The 24247-nt window shown below is 48.3% G+C and overlaps 1 protein-coding gene across 3 annotated transcripts in view; it reads right to left on the bottom strand.

The window, feature by feature from the left end:
• Nucleotides 1-24247, bottom strand: part of rhpn1 (rhophilin, Rho GTPase binding protein 1) — a 140798-nt gene that overhangs the window by 35019 nt on the left and 81532 nt on the right. For all 3 annotated transcript variants that reach the window (XM_072468217.1, XM_072468218.1, XM_072468219.1), the window contains 3 exons: nt 20604-20770; nt 6557-6744; nt 5433-5589 (listed from right to left, as the gene is read on the bottom strand). In XM_072468217.1, coding sequence (XP_072324318.1) covers nt 5433-5589; nt 6557-6744; nt 20604-20770 — 512 coding nt within the window. The remainder of the gene's footprint in view (nt 1-5432; nt 5590-6556; nt 6745-20603; nt 20771-24247) is intronic.

The raw sequence follows: 24247 nt of genomic DNA, 5'->3' as shown, positions 1-24247 counted from the left end.
GCAGAGAGGGGGACACACAGGCAGAGAGGGGGACACACAGGCAGAGAGGGGGGCACACAGGCAGAGAGGGGGGCACACAGGCAGAGAGGGGGGCACACAGGCAGAGAGGGGGGCACACAGGCAGAGAGGGGGGCACACAGGCAGAGAGGGGGACACACAGGCAGAGAGGGGGACACACAGGCAGAGAGGGGGACACACAGGCAGAGAGGGGGACACACAGGCAGAGAGGGGGACACACAGGCAGAGAGGGGGACACACAGGCAGAGAGGGGGGCACACAGGCAGAGAGGGGGGCACACAGGCAGAGAGGGGGGCACACAGGCAGAGAGGGGGGCACACAGGCAGAGAGGGGGGCACACAGGCAGAGAGGGGGGCACACAGGCAGAGAGGGGGGCACACAGGCAGAGAGGGGGACACACAGGCAGAGAGGGGGACACACAGGCAGAGAGGGGGACACACAGGCAGAGAGGGGGACACACAGGCAGAGAGGGGGGCACACAGGCAGAGAGGGGGGCACACAGGCAGAGAGGGGGGCACACAGGCAGAGAGGGGGGCACACAGGCAGAGAGGGGGGCACACAGGCAGAGAGGGGGGCACACAGGCAGAGAGGGGGGCACACAGGCAGAGAGGGGGGCACACAGGCAGAGAGGGGGGCACACAGGCAGAGAGGGGGGCACACAGGCAGAGAGGGGGGCACACAGGCAGAGAGGGGGTCACACAGGCAGAGAGGGGGACACACAGGCAGAGAGGGGGACACACAGGCAGAGAGGGGGACACACAGGCAGAGAGGGGGACACACAGGCAGAGAGGGGGACACACAGGCAGAGAGGGGGACACACAGGCAGAGAGGGGGACACACAGGCAGAGAGGGGGACACACAGGCAGAGAGGGGGACACACAGGCAGAGAGGGGGACACACAGGCAGAGAGGGGGACACACAGGCAGAGAGGGGGACACACAGGCAGAGAGGGGGACACACAGGCAGAGAGGGGGACACACAGGCAGAGAGGGGGACACACAGGCAGAGAGGGGGACACACAGGCAGAGAGGGGGACACACAGGCAGAGAGGGGGACACACAGGCAGAGAGGGGGACACACAGGCAGAGAGGGGGACACACAGGCAGAGAGGGGGACACACAGGCAGAGAGGGGGACACACAGGCAGAGAGGGGGACACACAGGCAGAGAGGGGGACACACAGGCAGAGAGGGGGACACACAGGCAGAGAGGGGGACACACAGGCAGAGAGGGGGACACACAGGCAGAGAGGGGGACACACAGGCAGAGAGGGGGACACACAGGCAGAGAGGGGGACACACAGGCAGAGAGGGGGACACACAGGCAGAGAGGGGGACACACAGGCAGAGAGGGGGACACACAGGCAGAGAGGGGGACACACAGGCAGAGAGGGGGACACACAGGCAGAGAGGGGGACACACAGGCAGAGAGGGGGACACACAGGCAGAGAGGGGGACACACAGGCAGAGAGGGGGACACACAGGCAGAGAGGGGGACACACAGGCAGAGAGGGGGACACACAGGCAGAGAGGGGGACACACAGGCAGAGAGGGGGACACACAGGCAGAGAGGGGGACACACAGGCAGAGAGGGGGACACACAGGCAGAGAGGGGGACACACAGGCAGAGAGGGGGACACACAGGCAGAGAGGGGGACACACAGGCAGAGAGGGGGACACACAGGCAGAGAGGGGGACACACAGGCAGAGAGGGGGACACACAGGCAGAGAGGGGGACACACAGGCAGAGAGGGGGACACACAGGCAGAGAGGGGGACACACAGGCAGAGAGGGGGACACACAGGCAGAGAGGGGGACACACAGGCAGAGAGGGGGACACACAGGCAGAGAGGGGGACACACAGGCAGAGAGGGGGACACACAGGCAGAGAGGGGGACACACAGGCAGAGAGGGGGACACACAGGCAGAGAGGGGGACACACAGGCAGAGAGGGGGCCACACAGGCAGAGAGGGGGACACACAGGCAGAGAGGGGGACACACAGGCAGAGAGGGGGACACACAGGCAGAGAGGGGGACACACAGGCAGAGAGGGGGACACACAGGCAGAGAGGGGGACACACAGGCAGAGAGGGGGACACACAGGCAGAGAGGGGGACACACAGGCAGAGAGGGGGACACACAGGCAGAGAGGGGGACACACAGGCAGAGAGGGACACACACAGGCAGAGAGAGGGACACACACAGGCAGAGAGAGGGACACACACAGGCAGAGAGAGGGACACACACAGGCAGAGAGAGGGACACACACAGGCAGAGAGAGGGACACACACAGGCAGAGAGAGGGACACACACAGGCAGAGAGAGGGACACACACAGGCAGAGAGAGGGACACACACAGGCAGAGAGAGGGACACACACAGGCAGAGAGAGGGACACACACAGGCAGAGAGAGGGACACATACAGGCAGAGAGAGGGACACACACAGGCAGAGAGAGGGACACACACAGGCAGAGAGAGGGACACATACAGGCAGAGAGAGGGACACACACAGGCAGAGAGAGGGACACACACAGGCAGAGAGAGGGACACACACAGGCAGAGAGAGGGACACACACAGGCAGAGAGAGGGACACACACAGGCAGAGAGAGGGACACACACAGGCAGAGAGAGGGACACACACAGGCAGAGAGAGGGACACGCACAGGCAGAGAGAGGGACACACACAGGCAGAGAGAGGGACACACACACAGGCAGAGAGAGGGACACACACAGCCAGAGAGAGCGAGACACAGACAGAGAGAGACACACACAAACAGACAGTACTTGATGATACCTCCTTTTGTACTGCAGGGAAATCTGGAGACACGTTTAGTTAACATATTTTTGTCAAATTAACTGCCTAATTCTGCAAGAAACGGTTTGTAAGAAGCTTTAAAAGGTTTGGATTGTTTAATTGTGCTATGGTCAGAAAGTGCGCTCTCGAGAGACCAGCTAACAAAGTTGCCGATAAGGATCTCCAAAACAAATGTAACATTTAGGTGAATGCAAATTACTAAAAAAGTTTGAACATATGCTAATTGTCAATATTGGTGTTTGAATAAAGAGTTAGATACTTCATTGGACAATTGTAGCTTAAGGTGAATTATGAGAGGATAGTATGATCTTGTCAGTTAAACATGAAAATGAAAAATGAAATGAAATGAAAATCGCTTATTGTCACAAGTAGGCTTTAAATGAAGTTACTGTGAAAAGCCCCTACTCGCCACATTCCGGCGCCTGTTTGGGGAGGCTGGTACGGGAACATTTTGCTCACTTTAGGATGAAGGTCATTGCAAAAGATGTAGGGCTGGATTCTCCATTCTGGAAATTAAGTGCTGTCACCAGCGTAGAATGTGTCGACTTTCACAACGGGAAATTCAACGCCGACCCCTCACCGATTGCGGTACCGGTGAGGAGCTAGCAGCGGCGCCAACTGAAACACCTCCCGCCCGTGCCGTAAAAGGCCGTAGAATGGCCGGGTCCCGGGCCGCGCATGAGCACGGCTGCCAACCTGCACCGGTCGTGGCATGCAACACGGCACTGGCCGTGCGCTAAACCTAATCCGCCGACCGCAATCCCACAGCCCACCTCCTGGCCACCCCCCACCGATCCCCACAGCCCTGACAGCCACTCCCTCGGCCAGCGGCATGGATCACAGTTGAGTGTGGCGGCACTGAAAACAGTTCGCAGCCGGCACACCGGCTCAGACCATATGTGTCCCATTGCGTCGGGAACTCAGCGTATCGAGGGCGGAGCATCACGAATGGGCTGGCCGATGTTTTGCCAACGGCTTTGCGACTGCACGCAGTGCATGTCATGATGACGGCAGTTTGGACGGGGTAGAGAATCGGAAACAGCCGTCAAACCTGCGCCGGCCCCCGATTCAGACGCCGGAATCAATTCTCCGCCCGATCAACAATTACGATTTTGGCGTCGGGCAATGGAGAATCCCACCCATGATGTTTATGTCACGGCAGTTTGCTCAGTTGCTGGAAGTACAATTAGCAGGAGGTTAGCTGCTTGCTGGGTGATTTAAAAAAAAAACACAAATAGAATATAAGAACGAGGAGCAGGAGTAGGCAATTCAGCCCCTTTGAGCTTGTTCCGCCAATCAATACGATCATGGCTGATCTCATCTTGCTCTCATCTCCACATTCCTGGCTACTCCCCTTAACCCTTCATCCCTCTATTAATTAAAAAGCTATATATCTTTGCCTTAAATTTGTGCAGTGTTCCAACGTCCACTGCACTCCGGGTAGAAAATTCCACAGATTTACGACTCCGAGTGAATTAATTCATTCTCATTTCTATTTCAAATCTGCCATCCCTTAGCCTAAAACTATGGCCTCTTGTTCGAGAATGTCCAACAAGGGGAAACATCTGTTCCACCTCTAGCCTGCCAATCCCCTTAAGCATCTTGTATACCTCAATCAGATCTCCTCTCATTCTTCTAAACTCCAGCAAGTATAGGCCTAAACTATTCAGTCTCTCTTCATAAGACAAGTCCTTCATCCCTGGAATCAATCTAGTTGACCTTCTCTGATCCGCCTCTAATGCAACTACATATTTCCTCAGTAAGGGACCAAAACTCTACACAGTACTCCAGATGTGGTCTCACCAATGCCCTATACAGTTGCAATAGCACCTCTCTACTTTTATACTCTATTCCATTAGCAATGAACGCCAAAATTCCATTTGCCTTCCGCTTCATCTGCATACTAACTTTCTGAGATTCGTTCACGCGGACACCCAGATCCTTCTGCACCGAAAAAGTTTGAAGTTTCTCCCCATTGAGACAATAAGTTGCCTTTTTCTTTCTCCAACCAATATGGATAACCTTTATGATGTCTTGTAACATGTATGTTTTGTAATGTATTTGATTTGTTAATGGGCGTAGTTTAAATCTAGTAAAGAGATTAGTGTTAAAGTTTTCAATGCTGTCTTATACTTGAGCAGTATAGTAACCCGTCAAGGTAGAAAGGTTTAAGTTTTTTAATAATGAGTAGATAACGTGCACCTTTTTGGTCATGTTTCAGAAACCTCCTAACTTTTAATAAGTTGCAGATGTCCTCTGCGATCTTACCCTATTCCAATGCTGCTGTATCTGTAACAAGTAGATATGCCATATGGATAAATACTATATATTAGGAACTTTTCATTTATATTCCTGCCAACCTTTATGATGGAACCTACCTTTGTAAACACCAAAGTACAGGTGCCATACAGACCTTTTTAAAAATAAAAATGTGAAGAAAGGACTTAAAATTGCAATTATCATCATGCACCTTAATCCAATTTCATCCGATAACGCTATTCAATTGTGTCCCGTGTTCAATGCCAATGGAGATTGATTAGTATTAAAATATTTCCCTTTAATCTCATTACAACCATCAGATTTTTTCACAATACTTACTTGTATGGTCACACAGTGCAACTGCTGCAAAATAGTGAGAAACTGCCTTGAAATACTCGGATTTGACCTGAACCATGGTCGTCCAAGAGAACGGGACGTAGTTTTTCACTGGGGGTTGCGTCATTGTCTGATAGACCAAGGAGTACACATCAGCCACCTACAAAGCAATAAAATAATGATTCATGACAGCAAAATTAAGACTATGCTACTATATTTGCAGTGATTGTACCAATCATGCTGCCTTCATATAGAGATAAAGTGGTCCCTGCCTGCAGATTGCCCTAAAATGGGTATCCTGTGAGGAATTGTAATGTCAGTCAGGCAAAGATTAAGAATAGATAAATCTTCCCAATTTGCTCTCAAATGTCCTCAAATCTCTTTTGGTAACATGTCACAAAGAAACAATAACCACATTCACTTAACTCAGTCAAGGCACTACAGTAACCTTGCGCTAAGGAGAACAGCATTTTTAAAAAGTTGTCATGCTACAGAAAATCACACGCGAGTGTAAAGACCAAGCTCAGATCGGATGGTAATATCCTCTGCTTTTAAGTCATCATTTCAAACTCTCAGGCCTTTTACTTTGGGGTTGGCTGCTGCTAATTATGTGAGACCTGCATATTGGGAGCTAGGAATATCAGCGTAGCAAAAACAAAATCTAAAAAGTTAATGATTTCATGTACACACTAGATAGATAATACATTAAATACATTTTTAAAACGTGAACCCAATCTCACTGACACAATCTGAAAGAAGATACCTTTGGAAACTCATCCTTGGATCAGGTATATAGTGTCCACTGTTTATAGTGGGTGAATTTGTGTTATAACAATTTGTCCAGAAAACAGAGTAAAATCAAAAAACAAATGAACATATTTTAAATAATATTTTGTCTCCACCTGGCAACCATCTCCATTAATTATTAGTTGCAAGGAGAATCTCATTTATAAAGGCAAAGATCGAAATCAATTGAGGCCCTTGAAAAAATTCAGGCAATTACTTATTGAACTTTTTAAAAAGTCAATAACTTAAGTTATTATTGGTGTCTGTCTAGTGATAATGGAAAATGGCTTGCACTAATTTCTCAATAAACAAAGATTGCACAAGTGGGAGGAACATCTTACCCTTGCAGCTTCCTGTGCACTCTGTAGTTGCATCAAGAACTCATCCTTAACTCCCGCCACCATCACTTTTTCAAAGACGCACTCCTGTACTTGTGCAATCATCAGACGTACCAGCATGTTGAGGGATGGTGTGCTCATGTCAAGGCTTGGTGCATTGGAGAAATTTTCTTTCAAGTAGTTCAATGCACCTGGTGAATAGGACATGACATATTTGTACTATAATTACAGAACACAGAAATCCTGTGTGATATAAGCAATGCTTAGAATACTTGGAGAAAAAGATGGCATCAACCGGAATCACATTCAGGTCTTCAGCGTGCCCTAAAATGCTTCACATCCAGTTCATTACTTTGCAAGTGCAGTCACTTTTATGTAGGTAAGTGAGGTAGCTGATATTCTCACAAGATATACAAATAGTAAAAGAAATGAATGTCCAGTTGAACAACATCTATTTTGGTGATGGCATCCAGATCCACAGGAGAGCATCTGTAGCCATCTGGGAAGGCCACTTACAATAAGGAACAGGGAAGGTCGCAAAGCATAACAGGAAAAATGGACAATGCGAGATTCAGCCAGGCTCAGAGCCGGAATGTATATTTGTGAGCGACGAATTCAGACGGTATCGAAACCCCCAACCGATTCGCATTTTGATGGCCATCTCTGCCAGACAAAGGACTGATACCTGAGCGACTGATACAATCCCAGACATTTCAGCACCACTCCCTGTACTCGGGAAGTGTAAACAACAGGGTCAATGACGGCTTAGGACACGCAGAGCCATCAAGGCACCCGCCCCTTTATTGGTTCGAATCGAATACGGTGATCAAGAATTACCCAATTAGTGGGGTCCAAACTGAAGGACCTCCCAAAAGAGCGCAAAAACCCCCAAGGATAAAAAGAGAGACCACCATGTGTTCGGCCTCTCTTGGACCCAGTGCTCCGGCAACGTCTACTTTCAAGTGCAGCACCACCAGAAGCAAGTTCAAATTCAACGCCCACTACCAGACGGATGAGCCCAGCTGAGCAGCAGTTACCTCTACAGGCCCAATAGACCCAGAATCAAACAACGGCCACTGTTCCTCTGACCTAAGCCGGGTGCCTGAAGTTAAGTACAGGTTGTCATAGTTGATAGGTGTAGTTTAACTAGTAGTGTTTATGTTGCATGATTAATTGTGTGTGTAAATAAAGTACCCTCCATCTTGGACTAACTAACTGGTGTTTGGCTCTTTGATCGATAACCGGTTGAACCTTGTGGTGGTATCATTTGATACCTGACGACTCTGAACAATATAATATCGATATCAAAAGAAAGAAGGGCAACCTCATTGATTGCCATATTTACAGTCGGTAAAAAAGGCAAGTTATTGGTGACTCTGGGGGGACTCGACCCAGAAGTGACTGTGTCACTCCGAGAGAACCCACAAAACGATTGAATTAGAAATCCCAAATTGGCAAGTAATTGAACCCACAAGCGAAACCAGTATCGATCAAACTTCCAAAATTCAGAAGTGTGTAATTTGCATGCGTACTAACAAAGGGATACAAGGTAACCTCAATAGATTTTGTTGCGTGAAACATCTGGGAGTTGAGTTAACCGGAAAATAGCTTGAGCCATACCCGTGTTTGCACCACCGCTTTAGTCCCCCTTCTCCCAAATTCCTGGTAGAAACAGAGATAATCGTAGGGATGGCAATGAAGGCAATGCAACGCCTTATGCATCCACAAAAGCCCGAGGTCGCAGAGACCAACAGAGCAGAACAGTGTCCCATATGGGAAGAAGAGATTAGGAAATACCTAAAGGGGAAAGGATGGCCCCTATGGTCGGAATGTTGTGCAAATGAGGAAACGGGTCCTGGCAGCTTGGGACAAACTTGGTGGGACAGCCCGACCGAGATCCACAAGAAGAATTTGAGCAGAGTTCGTAAACCGATGGCAATCGTGTCCTGCTTGGCACAATTGCGAGGCACAGAGGAGGTCGTGAGGACGCTCCGTAGACAGCTTGAGGAGTAGAGAGGGAAATGTTAGCGAGTGTGAGAGATTAAACGAGCAACTCCAAGAGCAGCTAGCGGCGAAGGACAAGGAGATGGCTGATGTCAAGAGGGCACACCAATCTTGTCTCGCCCACCTCTGCATCTTTCAGATTCAATATGATAAGGCCTACCAGGACACGCAACATGCGGTTTTGGTAAGAGAGGAAACAGAGACCCAAACAGAACAGTTGAGAAAATGTGAGGATTTAAAGGCAGCCCTACGAGCACTCCACAGTTCCACCACGGAACATAGGCAGAGTTCGGTGGATCATGCCAAGTGCAGGCAGCAAATTGCAAGATTGCAATCACTGCTATCCATTCCGAACGGGTTCAGAGATACCTTTCGCCCACAGTTAGATCAGGAAGATGGCTCCGATTGGCAGGAACTTAGTGAAACGGCCCAACGATACGTGAATGAGACAGAAAATCAGAACAGAGCCCCCCAGGCACCAAAAAGGAAAGCACCTGCACCACCGACTGCACATGCAGCACCCAAACCAATGAATCCCATCACCGCGCAGCGTAGAGTAACAACAGAGGACCAACCCCATTTTGTGTACACCTCCCACTAACCATCACCCAGTTAAGAGATGCCCGCGATAAAATTGAGACTTTTCACCCCACATCAGACCCACACCACTTTTTCAAACGAGTTAGGCAGCAGACCGTCATGTACGGTTTGGATGAGCAGGAAGTAAAGCTCACAGTGATGAACCTTGACCCGTCGGTTAGTTCAGCCCTTCCCGACCCACAAAATGTAGGAGGTAGCCTCCAAGACATTGAAACAGCCATTTTAGACGCCATTGGCTACAATAAAAGAGATCCGGTAGAAGGTCTCAACCGGTGCAGACAGAAAAAGGGAGAGCATCCAACAGCATTTGCTGGACGCCTCTGGATCCACTTTACCGCAGTATTCGGTGATTTAGCCCGCGCCCATTTATCGGTAGACAATATGGCCAAATGGACCTGTATTCTAGTCTCCCATGCCACGGAGGCAGGACAAAAATTACGACCCCTGAGACCCGACACACAATGAAGTGTGGGTACTGAAACGATTATCTAGAGCTTGGAAACAGTCCCTACAGAAAAAGACAGACCAAGAAAGTGTAGACGTCACCATGAATCCAGTACGGGCACACCAAGATCCCGCATGGGTAAATGAAGGCAGAAGTAACACACAGCACCCTAAAGCGTAGGAATGCTACAATTGCAGACATGAGGGACATTATGCCCGAGAATGCAATGCCCCCCGAAACAGCAACGGAATCAGCACACAAATGCCCCCCTAGGAACAATGTCAGACCCATCCACAGCGTTAGCGCCCTAGCAGATAATTTGGCCAGAAACAGCACCGATTGACGGTGTTCGGACTCCCCAATTTGGATCTGCGATACCCTTTGGGATAAGTCCGGAAGACCGGTAGTTGCAGGCACAGTCCGGGGACACCCAGTAGAGTTCCTTTGGGACACAGGAGGGTCCCGAACCACGTTGAACTCCTCCACGATGTACCAGCGAGATATATGGCCCACTACAGACACCATTACCCTGAGTGGCTTTACAGGCCACCTCCAGCAGGGACACATTACAGCCCCTGTGGATATCCAGATCGGCAACATTAAAACAAAACACTGTCATTTTGGTAGATTTACCCCAGACAGCAGAACACATCTTGGGAATAGATTTTATGAGTTCACACAACCTTTCTTTCGACCCTGTAAATAAATGTGTGGGGAAAATGGCCAGAGCAGCACGAGCCCCGCCACGCTAACAGTAGGTGACTACGCACACAGGATTAGCTCAGTGGGAGAGTACTGGTTTGATCCACAAACCATTACCACAGACAAAACGGTTAGAGAAGTCTTGAAAAGACAAAGCATTATTTGCCCAGCACAAGCATGATTGCGGTAAAATCCCAGGAGTGGTTAACATTACAGGTCCCGATCCTAAGCCCCAGAAACAATATGGATTTCCACAGCAAGCCAAGGGAGAGATAGCCAAAGTAATCCAGAGTTTATTGAACCAAGGAGTAATTCAGCCCGTAGCATCAACGAACAATGCCCCGATTTGGCCTGTACGATTTGGTTTATGGCGACTGACCATAGATTATAGGGAATTAAACAAAGTGACTCCATTAGCAGCCCCCACCGTTGCCACGAGTACCATGTTAAAACAGGGACTCCAGTCAAAATTTATTTTTCACGGTATTGGCTTTTGGTCCATTCCATTGGACAAAGAGTGCCAGTACAAATTTGTGTTCACTTTCCAGGGACAGCAGTACACATGGACGTGCCTTCCACAAGGCTTCCACAACTCCCCCTCCATTTTTCACAGACAATTGGCGCACGGATTATCGAAATTTTCCCGACCTGAATGCCTCGTTCAGTATGTGGACGACTTGCTCCTACAGACTGACACCAAGGAAGAGCACATTTCGCTTCTTTCGGAACTATTAGGACTCCTCAAAGAAATTGGATGCAAAATGAATCCCACAAAATCCCAAATTCTCCAGGAAAAAGTCACTTATTTAGGTACGGTCATCACGCATGGTAAGTGTGAAATAGAACAGAAATGGATAGAGTCGATTGTAAAATTGCCCTTCCCCCAAAATGTTACAGCACTCCGGTCATTTTTAGAACTGGTCAGTTACTGCAGGAACCACATAGACGGTTTCGCCACAAAAGCAGCCCCGCTTTCCGAGCTCCTTAAGAAACAGGCCCCATGGAAATAGCTTCCACAGCACACGGATGCCATAGATACATTGAAACATGCCCTAAGCACAGCTCCCGCTTTGCAGGCCCCAGATCCACACTCCCCATACGTGATAGAGGTAGCGACCACCGACCGAACCCTTTCGGCCGTACACCGACAGGAAAGGCACAATCGTTTAGGACCCGCAGCCTATGCCTCGCGAGTTTTAGATCCAGTAGAGCAGGGATTTTCAGCCTGCGAAAGGCACCTGCTCGCAGTTTTCTGGGCGGTACAGTACTTCTCGTACATAACAGGACTCAACCCCGTAACCATTTTGACCGAGCACACCCCGACACAGCTACTATTAGACGGTAGGCTAAAGGACGGCACAGTAAGCCAAATTCGAGCAGCGCGCTGGACCCTAGTCCTATAAGGACGTGACATTACGGTAAAACGGACAAAGACGCACGCGTTTCTGGCCGACAATTTACACTATGCAGGAGCCCCACATGAATGTGAGATCATTGCACCCAAGCACAGCACAGGCCCCTTTGTTCCCAAATCGGCACCGAAAAAGACAGGCATCCGACCACAGACGACCCAGCCCACAGACAAACCTCTAAAAATTTATGTAGATGGCTCCTCCACAGTTCTTGATGGAAAAAGAATCACAGGATGTGGACTTTATCTAGAGGATGTGCAGGGACGCGCTTTAGAGGAAATCTCATTAAAGTTGCCTGGACATTTAAGTTCGCAGGCAGCCGAGTTAGCAGCCATTGCTTACATTGTCCAGCACCCAGATTCGTTCCCGACCCCAGCAGACATATATTCAGACAGTTTGTACTTCTGCGACAGCCTGACAGAATTCCTGCGCCATTACTAAAACACATCCTCCAGACAGCGAAAGGGAGCAAATGCAGAATCATTAAAGTTAGAAATCACCATCATTCCTCCCCACACGGTAATGTGAAAGCAGACACCCTAGTGAAAGCAGGCTCGTGACATGGCCACTTTTGGCAATCCCTAGTTCATTCCTCTCCCCTAAATTTGTAGAATCCTACTCAATTTCCGATAAAGTAAGCCCCTCAGTCTATAAGATCACATATCCAAATGGAAAATCAGGATGGTTCCATATAAACCAGCTTAAGGTTTATGGAACACAGTGCAGCCACTCACACCACCTCTCATTGGCAATGGCAGGCAGAGGAGATCCGCCCACTGACAACCCAATCCAGCCCTCCCCCAGCCAGGACAGCACGTCCACAGACACGGCCTTGACTCCGCCCCCAGAGTCCAATTTCACCCTAACACTTGATTCGGCCGCTAGCAATAGCGACAGCAACAGCACAACAGACGCCCTTGATAGACCTGAACAATGGAAACACAAACCAGGCCCCAGCCCCAGAGACACCGACCACTATATGTTCGGCCCCTCAGAAACAATTTATTTGCAGTTACCAGAACCTACCGCCCTACAGAATGCGAAACATTGGCACCGCGACAATTCCTGTCGCCTGACACGGAATGACGAGATGGACCCCACATTGGCACTCAAACTCCAGGCACGAGTTTGGCACCCGGGAGATGGTGATGACTCAGAGTCTGACTCCCACCATGCTAACCCCTTTGAGACACTTATTGGAATGGAAACTTGGTGTCCAGATGATGAGAGAAAGGAACCGATTGAGATTTACGGTGTCCTATTCCCTGATGGAACCTGCCCGCTTTCTTTTTTAAATTGTTTTCTAATGTTGACTGTTCTCTCTCTTGTACGACTTTGTGTGTCGACCCCAGGCACGTTTCTTGATACAGTTGTGACTACTTCTCTGACGCCACATGGCAGTTAAAGGCACAAGTTTTCTGAAGCCCATATGTCCTCAAATTCTTACCGCTCTTGGAAGGTCACTCAGGCAGTGGAGTAACGGCACTGATCCCCACCCTGCCTGAGGACCCCCTAAGTATTTGGTCAGCCAAGCTCGGGTAGTGGAGCAACGGCACTGATCACCGCCCTACCCAGGGATTCCACCCATTCTTGCCCTGCCGCAGCTCATATGCACCCCATTCGGAGAATTATTTTCGAAACTCTTTTGCTGTTTTTTTTTTTACAACTGTGGTTTAAAGAATGCACTTCGCCACAACCTTTGTTCCCTTTCCGGAGACCCTTCGGCTGCTACCTCCCCGCCTGCTATTTACATGTTAAAAACACTTGGTTGAAACGACTTTGCACTGGACGGAGAAATTGTCCGCCCACTCAGCCCATCAAACACAGGCTGCGAGAGTGCTCGCACTGTGACAGAATTTTTTTTTCTCGGATGTCTGGTCTCCCAAATGGTTGGTAAAAAAAAAAAAATGAGGGAGTCACACATGGTGACGATTCTAAATGGGAAATTGACGTTAAGGAGAAACAGACAGACAAATGAGATATTAAGCAACCAGATAATAACATATTTTATTATTGTACCCCCAGGAAGATATGGATATACTCGAAGACAGAGAAAGATACAGACGAGATGAAGGTGAACCTGATGATCTGCATCATGATCATCGTTGGATCAATACAGTTGCGCGCGTTAGCGGACCCTACACCCCTCACCACACAGGCCCTAAACACGACCACCCAACACAACATCCCTAGTCCGGACACTACACCACACATAGACACAGCCACTGATACCTCCACATGGTGCGATATCATAAAATGGTACTCCCTTTCGTACATAGTAGAGGCCCTACTGGCTATAGCTATACTTTGCAGTGTCATCCAGATGATCAGACCTCGGAAATGGTGAAGGAGATCCCCCCGCCCCCCAGTATACACACTCAGAGCCCCTTTCCTTGGACTCCAGCAAATCCCACACTCTTTCTGAACTCTTCCTCCCTAATAAATTCCGCACTTGTTTTTTAATAAAGTTACTTTCTTTGTATATGGGCATTACTGATAAGTAGGAATGTGATGCAATGGTGTATTTTGTATTGTAATAAAAGTTATTTGGTTATTAGATAGCAGCATGACTGTAGTCTAGTTAATGACAGTTAGAGGTTCCCCTTTTTGTGTAAAGAGACTGAAATGTATGTTTGAATGTTGTAGTGCCCCCTGAGAGTTTTTAGAGCTATGTGTTGTATTGGGGAAAACGTAGGTAAATATTTCACCCCATGGGACAGAGTAGGATAGAACCTGTCCTTGATTGAGGGTACCCGGCATGTCAGAGAACAGGAGAAGATCCAGTATAGTGATCCTTCACGCTTTGCGTTGAGGATCAAGAGGACGGACTGTAGCCATCTGGATGGCCACTTACAATAAGGAACAGGGAAGGTCGCAAAGCATAATGGGAAAAATAGACAATGCGAGATTCAGGCAGGCTCAGAGCCGGAATGTTTATTTGTGAGCGAGGAATCCAGACGGTATCGAAACCCCCAACCGATTAGCATTTTGATGGCCAACCTCCGCCAGACAAAGGACTGATACTTGAGCGACCGATACAATCCCGCACGGCAGCATTGTGGATAGCACAATTGCTTCACAGCTCCAGGGTCCCAGGTTCCATTCCGGCTTGGGTCACTGTCTGTGCAGAGTCTGCACGTCCTCCCCGTGCGTGCGTGGGTTTCCTCCGGGTGCTCCGGCTTCCTCCCACAGTCCAAAGATGTGCAGGTCAGGTGGATTGGCCATGATAAATTGCCCTTAGTGTCCAAAATTGCCCTTAGTGTTGGGTGGGGTTACTGGGTTATGGGGATAGGGTGGAGGTGTTGACCTTGGGTAGGTTGCTCTTTCCAAGAGTCGGTGCACACTCGATGGGCCGAATGGCCTCCTTCTGCACTGTAAATTCTATGATAATCCCAGACATTTCGGCGCCACTCCCTGTACTCGGGAAGTGTAAACAACAGGGTCAATGACGACTTAGGACACGCCCAGCCATCAAGGCACCCGCCCCTTTATTGGTTCGAATCGAACACAGTGATCAAGAATTACCCAATTAGTGGGGTCCAAACTGAAGGATCGGCCAAAGAGCGCGAAAACCCCCAAGGATAAAAAGAGAGACCACCATGTGTTCGGCCTCTCTTGGACCTGGCGCTCTGGCAACGTCTACTTCCAAGTGCAGCACCACCAGAAGCAAGTTCAAGTTCAACGCCCACTACCAGACGGATGAGCCCAGCTGAGCAGCAGTTACCTCTACAGGCCCAATAGACCCAGAATCGAACAACGGCCACTGTTCCTCTGACCTAAGCCGGGTGCCTGAAGTTAAGTACAGGTTGTCATAGTTGATAGGTGTAGTTTAACTAGTAGTGTTTATGTTGCATGATTAATTGTGTGTGTAAATAAAGTACCCTTGATCTTGAACTAACTAACTGGTGTTTGGCTCTTTGATCGATAACCGGTTGAACCTTGTGGTGGTATCATTTGATACCCAGCAACTCTGAGCAATATAATATCGATATCAAAAGAAAGAAGGGCAACCTCATTGATTGCCATATTTACAGTAGGTAAAAAAGGTAACACATCCCTCTTAGAACTATACAAGTTCTTAACACAGGTGGTCCATCAGGCAAACGGCACCTCTTTGCTAGCTCTCATGTCTTCCTTAGAGTGTTATTATACTTTTGCCTTGAAAGACACAATGATCTCTGCAAAGCATCTCATGTTGAAAAACTACTTTTGAGTAAAGAAGCCAAGAGGTTAAGCAACTGGAAATTATGTTTTGGATCTTTAAAGGTAACCAAGCAGATTTTCCAAGACCAAGAATGATTGAAAATGGCTTCTCTTCAAATCATGTCAAGAGATCTTAACAGTCACTAAAAATACTGATTTTGCTATAGTTTAACTACGAACCCAAAAGAAGCATCTTGGGACAATTCAATGATGCTTCAATACTGTACGGAAGTGTCAGCATGGATTATGTGCTCATTATGTCCTGAATCCACAACCTTTTTGATTTAGATTCAACTGAATCAAACTAAATGATCTTCGAAATTTGTTGTCAGTTTCTGATGGCTCCAAATTTTGCTTTGGTATGATTCCATGGGCACCTTCAGACCCCATAACTTAACGTGGAAATTAACCATCAGCAGGCCCAATGAATCTTGGAAACCATCAAACTGCATGAAAAGAATAAAAAAAGGCCAATTCAAAAAGAGGTATTTTGGAGGGTAAAGCCATAATAAGTTCCATTCTTAGCTGACTGGTAAACAACAACAGTCTTCAGCATGTTATTGCTCAACTATTAAAAGAAAGAAGCCTGTCTGATTTCCTCCCTTTCTACCTTAGGTGCGATTGTGGAAACTGCTATTCTGGCTGAGAATAGCTAATTCTCAAAAACACTTCAATTTATAGAGCACATTTACAACCACCGTACATCTCATAAGCACCTTGTGGAAAATAAGAATGCTTTTTAAAAGTGTTGGTGCTGTGGCAATGTAGGAAAAACAGCAAACAATTTACGCGACCAGCTCCCACAGGCATCAAGGATAATCAGATAATCTATTTTGGTGATGTTGACCGACGGCAACGTGGTAGCACAATGGTTAGTACTGTGGCTTTACAGTGCCAGGGGCCCAGGCGCTGGTTCAGGTACACGGAGGGAGAATTCAGAAAGTTCAAATGACCTAACAGCATATCTTTCGGGACATGTGGGAGGAAACCAGAGCACCCGGAGGAAACCCACGCAGGCACGGGGAGAACGTGCAGACTCCGCACAGACAGTGACCCAAGCTGGGAATCGAACCTGGGACCCTGGAGCTGTGAAGCAACAATGCTACCCACTGTGCTACCGTGCTGCAATATAGGATCACATTTTCGTCCATCTGGATCTCAAGCTGGAAGCCAAGGCTTCATCAGCCACAGAACAGCAAGTGAAACGAACAACTCTGGGAAATCAGAAATTCTCTCCGTGAGAGAGAAACAGAGTTAATGTTTCGAGTCTGTATGACTCTTCTGCAGAGTTAAGTGGGGGAAGAACCATAATAGATTACATACACTTTATAAAAGGGAGTGGAACAGTTGGAGCAGAGTAGATCAGTGATAGGTGGGAGCTAGGAGAGATTTCAACAAAGATGTGCAAGGCACATTACAGAGAAATTGTTCGTGGCAGTCTAAAGGGCTGAGGAAGGTGCTGATAGTGGCATGAGCGTCGCTGTAATGGGTCTCCGCGTTGGTCTGTGGCCTTCAGATATGCGCCATCAGCCATGTTCGCAGCGGATGACCCCTGTCGCCAAGAGCCAACCGGGGGGGGGGGGGGGGGGGGAGAGAAGAGAAAGAGGCAGTCTCGAAGAGGCCGGGAGTGGTCGGGTGTGCCAGGATGAAGGCAACTGCACACTGCCCGGGTATTGGGCGCAGACGTGCATGATGCGCAGCTGACCGTCAAATATCAGCTGCACGTTCATCGAGTGGAGCCCCTTTTGGTTTGTGTAGAGCGGTCTGTCCTCTGCAGATGCTCGTAGAGCGACATACATCCTGTCAATCACTCCCTGTGATGGTGGTGATGGCTGCAAACCTCACTGCCCGGGCATCCTAGTGTGCTCGGTCCACATTGAAAATGGATGTATTGAGCCGACTGGGCATATAGGGCCTCTGTGAGGGCATGATGCACCTGTGCACCGAGTTATGCAAGATTCCAGACAGGTCTCTACTCGGTGCCTGGAAGGACCACGTGGCGTAAAACATTGTGTGACTGTCACCTTGACGGCCACTGGTAGCGGGTGTCCTCCCCCATGGTGCCAGGTGCCCCACGATCTGGCAGATATGTCATACTGTCCCGTTGCTCAGCCGGAGTCTTCAACGCCATGCTCAGTCTGGCAGGTCCTCGAATGACAGGAGCGGCAAGTCCACGTGAGGCCTCAAGCGGTCCCTCCTTTGCGCTTCTTCCTCCTCGGCTTGTTGGGCAGCCCGCTCTCCATCCTCAGTGGCTGCTTCCTGTTCCTATAGGGCGTGCTCTGCTGCTGCAGCTTCCTCCACCTCGAGCAGCTCCAGCTCCTGCAGCTGCAGTGCACCCCCAAGGGCTGCGGCGACTAGCAGGAAGGCCACCATTTAAAAAAAAAAAAATCTTTGTCACAAGTAGGCTTACATTAACACTGCAATGAAGTTACTGTGTAAAGTCCCTAGTTGCCACATTCCGGCGCTTGTTCGGGTACACAGAGGGAGAATTCAGAACGTCCAAATTACCTAACAGCATATCTTTCGGGACGAGTGGTAGGAAACTGGAGCACACAGAGGAAACACACGCAGGCACGGAGAGAACGTGCAGACTCCGCACAGACAGTGACTCAAGCCGGGAATCGAACCTGGGACCCTGGAGCAGGGCCTCCCTTAGCCCTAGCCAGTGTCCGGCCGGGCTGTCCTGTAGCCACCTAAAATGGCTGATTCCTGATTAATTTGGCCAAAACCCGATGTAAAATGGCTAACTGAAAAGGCTGATGGGAAAATCAGCCAACAGGGCACAAACGGACAGCTGCAGACAGAACAGTGTATTCGGCTCTGGGGAAGTCGGCCCAGATCGATACTTGCAACCATTAGCAGCACATCAACCCAGCTGCAGTTTAATCGGCGATCCCTGGGAACAATTGCAACAAATTAGCAATTGAAAGCTGATCCAGACGTCTCGGCGCCAGCAGTGGCCGAGACAAAGAAAGGTGAACGGCCACCCCCGATCAAGGAACCGCCCCATTATTGGAGCATATCGAACCCAGTGATTGGGACCAAGTCCAATCACTTGGGACCAGGGTAAAGGTCCGCCCCGAGAGCCCCTGGGGACTATAAAGATAGGGGCCAAGTTCAGATCGACCCTTCTCTCCTGCTCGCAACCTTCGCAAGAACCATCGACAAGAAACCGTAAGTTTGACTCCAGCGATCGCTACCCGATAGAGACTCCTAGCCATCGACCTGTATCAGCCTTTGAATCCCGCAGGCCAGACCCAATTCGATAAGCCATTCGTTTCCCTGACCTGGTGGGCCATTCCCAAAGTTAAGTATTGACCTGTAGTGGTAGGTAGTAGTCTAGAAAGTAGGATTATTGTATAAGTATTTATTGCTGTATATAATAAATGATCGTTGATTTAACATTTACTAAGCGGTGTGCTGTCTTATTAATCATAACTAGAGCTTGAACCACGCGGCGGTATCAGAAAGATACCTGGTGACTCGTGAGCAAAGGTGACAGAATTAGAGCTAATAAAACTAAGGCTAATAAGAGCAACAGTCCACAGTCGCGTCTCCCAGTGTCCTACCTCCTCTCTCTCTCCCTCATCAGTCATGGTGCCGCTTTCACGATTTTTAAAAGCACAAGTGAACCTCACCGTCGGAAAATTGTCCCAATAGGGGCGGAGAATCGCGGAGGTCCCGGAGAATATCGGGGCGGGACCGCTAATGATATGCCAAAAGTATTTACTGTACATGCATTCTGGAACGCATGACGCCTCTGTCGAGGCAACGGGGAATTGCGATTTGTCATGAAATCAGCGGCCGTCATGATTTTGGTGTCGGAACCGATACTCCATCCAATCGTGTTTCCCGATTGCGGCATCGTCTGACAGAGAATCTCACCCATGGATCTTACAAATTTCAGGGGCCAAATAAGTCTTTTTTTAAAGCTATCAGGTGTCAATAACGTTTAGGAGTAGGGAAAAGGAAGTTGAAAACAAGAGTGATTTTAAAATCAAAACAAGGAAGGCAAGTATCACTCTTTTGTGGCAATGTACATTATCTTAGTGGAATTCGTAGTTCATTTATTGGCATTCAGCATAAAACATTGGGCGGGATTTACCAGCTGCTCACGTTGCCGGGAAATTCCGGTCCCACACTGGCACACGGGTTTCCCAGCAATGAGGGGTGCTGACGATGGGCAATCCCATTGACAATGGCAGGGTCGGCAGATAATAATCTATAATATAATTATTAGCGTCACAAGTAGGGTTACATTAACACTGCACAGACGCCACTGTGAAAATCCCCTAGTCGCTACACTACGGCGCTTGTCGGGTACACTGGGGCAGAATTCAGAATGTTCAATTCACCTAACAAGCACGACTTTCAGGACTTGTGGGAGGAAACTGGAGCACCCGGAGGAAACCCATGCAGACACTAGGAGGAAGTGCAGACTCTGCACAGACAGTGACCCAAGCTAGGAATCGAACCCCGGTCCCTGGCGCTGTGAAGCAACACTGCTAACCACTGTGCTACCGTGCCGCCTGCTGATCCCGCTGGCGGGCCACAGCTGGAAAACATGCGGCGGGGTGGTTGGTAAATCCCACCCATTGTTGTACATAGCTAGGCTAAATGTTTTACTTTCTTCTGCTTGTTCTGTTGATTAAACACGCATTCCACCCATCCAATGCAAACCTACCTGCCGCCTTTTGAAAGGCATCAATAGCATGATCGATGCCCTCCTTGGTGGTCCGGTCCTGCCGTGCACCAATCTGTGTATATAGTGCACCGATATTGAAGAGTACACTTCCCTTTTCAAAAGCCAGAGCCCGCTGGTAGGAAGGAATACCAGTCAAAGAGTCATACCTGTCAATTCATTGGGGAGGAGAAAGGGAAAAAAATGGGTTAATATATCATTTTGAAACTTTGAACAGAAAGTTTCTCTCATGCAGCAAGGCTAAAATTAGCAGTGCTTCTGTTTGGATCTGACTTAATTATTTTCTTAGGTAGGGTGGTGTTGATCACAGCCATAAGCATCTTACATTTAGGAATGTGCCTGTACTGCCCAATATCCAATTGTATGATTACATAACCCAGGGATCTGAGCTCAATATTGTCTTTCGTACAATCTCTCATAAGCATTTCATTAACCTCTCAGTAAGCAGACAGAGGAACATTCTGTTTCCTTTAGAGATAAGAGACTACAAATTGGACTGGGTAACGATGTGTGCTGTTGGGACCCAAAATGATCTTGGATACCATCTTGGATACCTTGTGAAAGGTATTAGCGCGTGTGCAGTTAACATCCACCAAAAATATGTAGAGCAGTGGATTATGACATCAATCCGTTTGCAACGTTGATTTGATGTCAGTTGTGCTATTTGAGCTCTATGCTCCAACAAATTCCCCAAATTTGAACAGCCGAACATGTATTAAATAGTGACCAAAGCAGAGGAAGAGGAAGGAGGCTGCAACTTAAGATGGCTCTATCTGCCCTGGCACTACATGGAAGAAATAATTTGAATGCGATATCAATACCCTCAACCCCAATTACCCATTCACCCAGTGCAGCTCCAGCAACACTCAACGCTCGACACCATTCAAGACAAAGCAGCTTGCTTTAACACTCGATCCCATTGATGAACAGATTGTACTTTCTATGATGTACTCCTGGAACTCACCAAAGATCCTTCGGTGGCACCTCCCAAATCCACGACCACTACCATCTATCCTGAGTCCACCTCCAAGCCGCTCACCGCTCTGACTTGGAAATATATTGCATTTCCTTCACTGTCTCTTGCTTAAAATCCTGGAATTCCCTCCCTAACAGCACAGTGGGTGTACCTACACTTCAGGGATTGCAGCAGTGCAAGAAGGCCACCACCTTCTCAAGGGCAACTAGAGATGGGCAATAAATGCTAGCCTAGCTAGCGACACTCAATTCACCAACAATCCCACCATGCATACCTTTCCTCGGTCAATGACCATCACTTAGCCACAATGTGAAAATAAAATCCAAACAAGATACATACCAAACCAATTTTAAAAAATTAAACCAAGCTAACTTGCACAGAATTCTCCTTGTGCATTTCTTTGTTCCTGCCTTTCATGTGCCTTTGCCTGTCCAAGTTCTATTATACAGTGCTACCCCAATGGTTGAAATATTGCTGGTCAAAGATTGATGAATGAGTATAGAAATGCCCTCAAGCAGCACTGGACATGGGTGAACAAATTTCAATCTGCACCATATTGGCAAGGACAGCAGCAGCTTGGGCTGGGTGGCTGGCAGGCAACAGCATGATCATGGGCAGAGTAAAAGGAGTGTGATCATAAATGCTGCCACCCAGAGAGAAAATGGCAGGTTTATGTGACTGTAGCCGCTACTACTCAGCAATTCTAATAATCTGTTAGAGGACAGATTGTTGGATAGCTATGGAAACCTATAAGCCCCTTTCAACACTGGTGCCCAGAGACATAATAGCAGCAATGTGAGCTTTCAATGCACAGTATGGTAGCACAGTGGTTCGCATTGGGTAAAAGCAAATTACTGCAGATGCTGGAATCTGAAACCAAAGAGAAAATGCTGGAAAATCTCAGCAGGTCTGGCAGCATCTGTAGGGAGAGAAAAGAGCCAACGTTTCAAATGACCCTTTGTCAAAGCAGCGTTGCTTCACTGCGCCAGGCTCCCAGTTTTGATTCCCGACTTGGGTCACTGTCTGTGCGGAATCTGTATGTTCTCCCAGTGTCTGCGTGTGTTTCCTTCGGGTGCTTCGGTTTCCTCCCACAAGACCCTAAAGACGTTCTGTTAGGTGAATTGGACATTCTGAATTCTCCCTCAGTGTATCGGGAGTGTGGCGACTAGGGAATTTTTACAGTAACTTCATTACAGTGTTAATGTAGGCCTACTTCTGACAATAATAAATATTATTATTATTATGCAATGAAAGGTACGGTGCTTCAATGAAACTGGAGGCATTGATTAGATCCTGCATCATGATTGGGTCCCCAAGTGTGCTGGTGGAGGTAGCCACCAACCCCATGTGGGAAAGAATGGGCTTCAAGCTCTGTGCTTAAGTTGATGCCAGACACCTCCATGGCATTGAACACCGCTTTCTGGCAGCATTCCGTAAGCATCAAGCTTTTTGGGATAGACTCCTCAGCCTACTTCTGTAGACAGAAGCAGCGAAAGCATCCTATCTGGCTCCATCACAGCTTTGTATGGCAACTACGCGGCACAAGGGCGTAAGAAACTACGGAGTTGTGAACACAGCCCAGTCCATCACGTGAAACCGGCATTAACTCTGGTCTACACCTCCCGCTGCCTTGGGAAAGTGGGCAGCATAATCAAAGACCCCTCCCTCCCGGGTTATTCTGTCTGCCATCGATACAAAAGTCTGAGAACACACACAAACAGATTCAACAACAGCTTCTTTCCTGCTGTTACCAGACTCCTGAATGATCCCCCAAAGGACTGAATCGATCTCACTACTCATCTTCTTTACTGTGGTAGAACTATATTCTGTATGCTTCACCCATGTCTATACCGATTTGCCTGGACTGTATGCAGAACCATACTTTTCACCGTACCTCAGTACACGTGACAATAAATCCAAATCTAAATCTTGCCTAGTGTACGCAGATTTCTGTGGCAGAACCTTCATGTGCAATCTCCACCTCCAGTGAGTTGTGCCTGTGCTATCATTCTTCTCTGCCCTGGTTGCAGCTCACTTGTACTAGTTTTATTTTAAACCACATACAGATCCTTCCTCTATGCCATTGAGAATAGTGTCAGTATCAGAGTAGGTGGCAAGTGTGATATCAAGTCTTTCTTCATCATCGCTTTCTCCTCGGTTCCTTCTCCACTACCTGCCTAGTTGCAGTTCTGGGGTAGCTGCAAAAAAATACGATTGGGGTGCAGTGGGAGAAACAAAAGAAGTGTACGTTTACAGGTCAGAATAGGATGAGGAGGAAGCGGGATGTGAAAGAGCTCACGTACAAGGAAACTGCCACCTTTTATAGGATTAAACCCTGCTGCTGACCACAGCATTATCCATAACTATTTTGATAATGGCTAACACCAAGTTCTCCATGAGAGTTCAAATATGCAGATACGCCTGTTCTCTACCAGATAGCTCCTGCTGACTCCAATGGTGTACCACCTTCTCATGCAAGAGGTGGAAGAGTGCCAGTGAGTGTGTAAACCATTTAGGTGATGCAGCAGCCATGGTTGAACGGCTGGAAGTGTGTGCAAGCTGTGAGATGTGAGGCGTGAAAAAATGCTTAGGGTGAGATATGTGTGGAATATTAGGCACGGATCTAGATTGGTAAATTGTTGGTGAATGA

Source organism: Scyliorhinus torazame, chromosome 11 (genome assembly GCF_047496885.1).
Source record: "Scyliorhinus torazame isolate Kashiwa2021f chromosome 11, sScyTor2.1, whole genome shotgun sequence".
NCBI classification, from domain to species: domain Eukaryota; kingdom Metazoa; phylum Chordata; class Chondrichthyes; order Carcharhiniformes; family Scyliorhinidae; genus Scyliorhinus; species Scyliorhinus torazame.
Note: the sequence above shows the minus strand (reverse complement) of the source record. Positions and strands in the feature narration are given on the sequence as shown.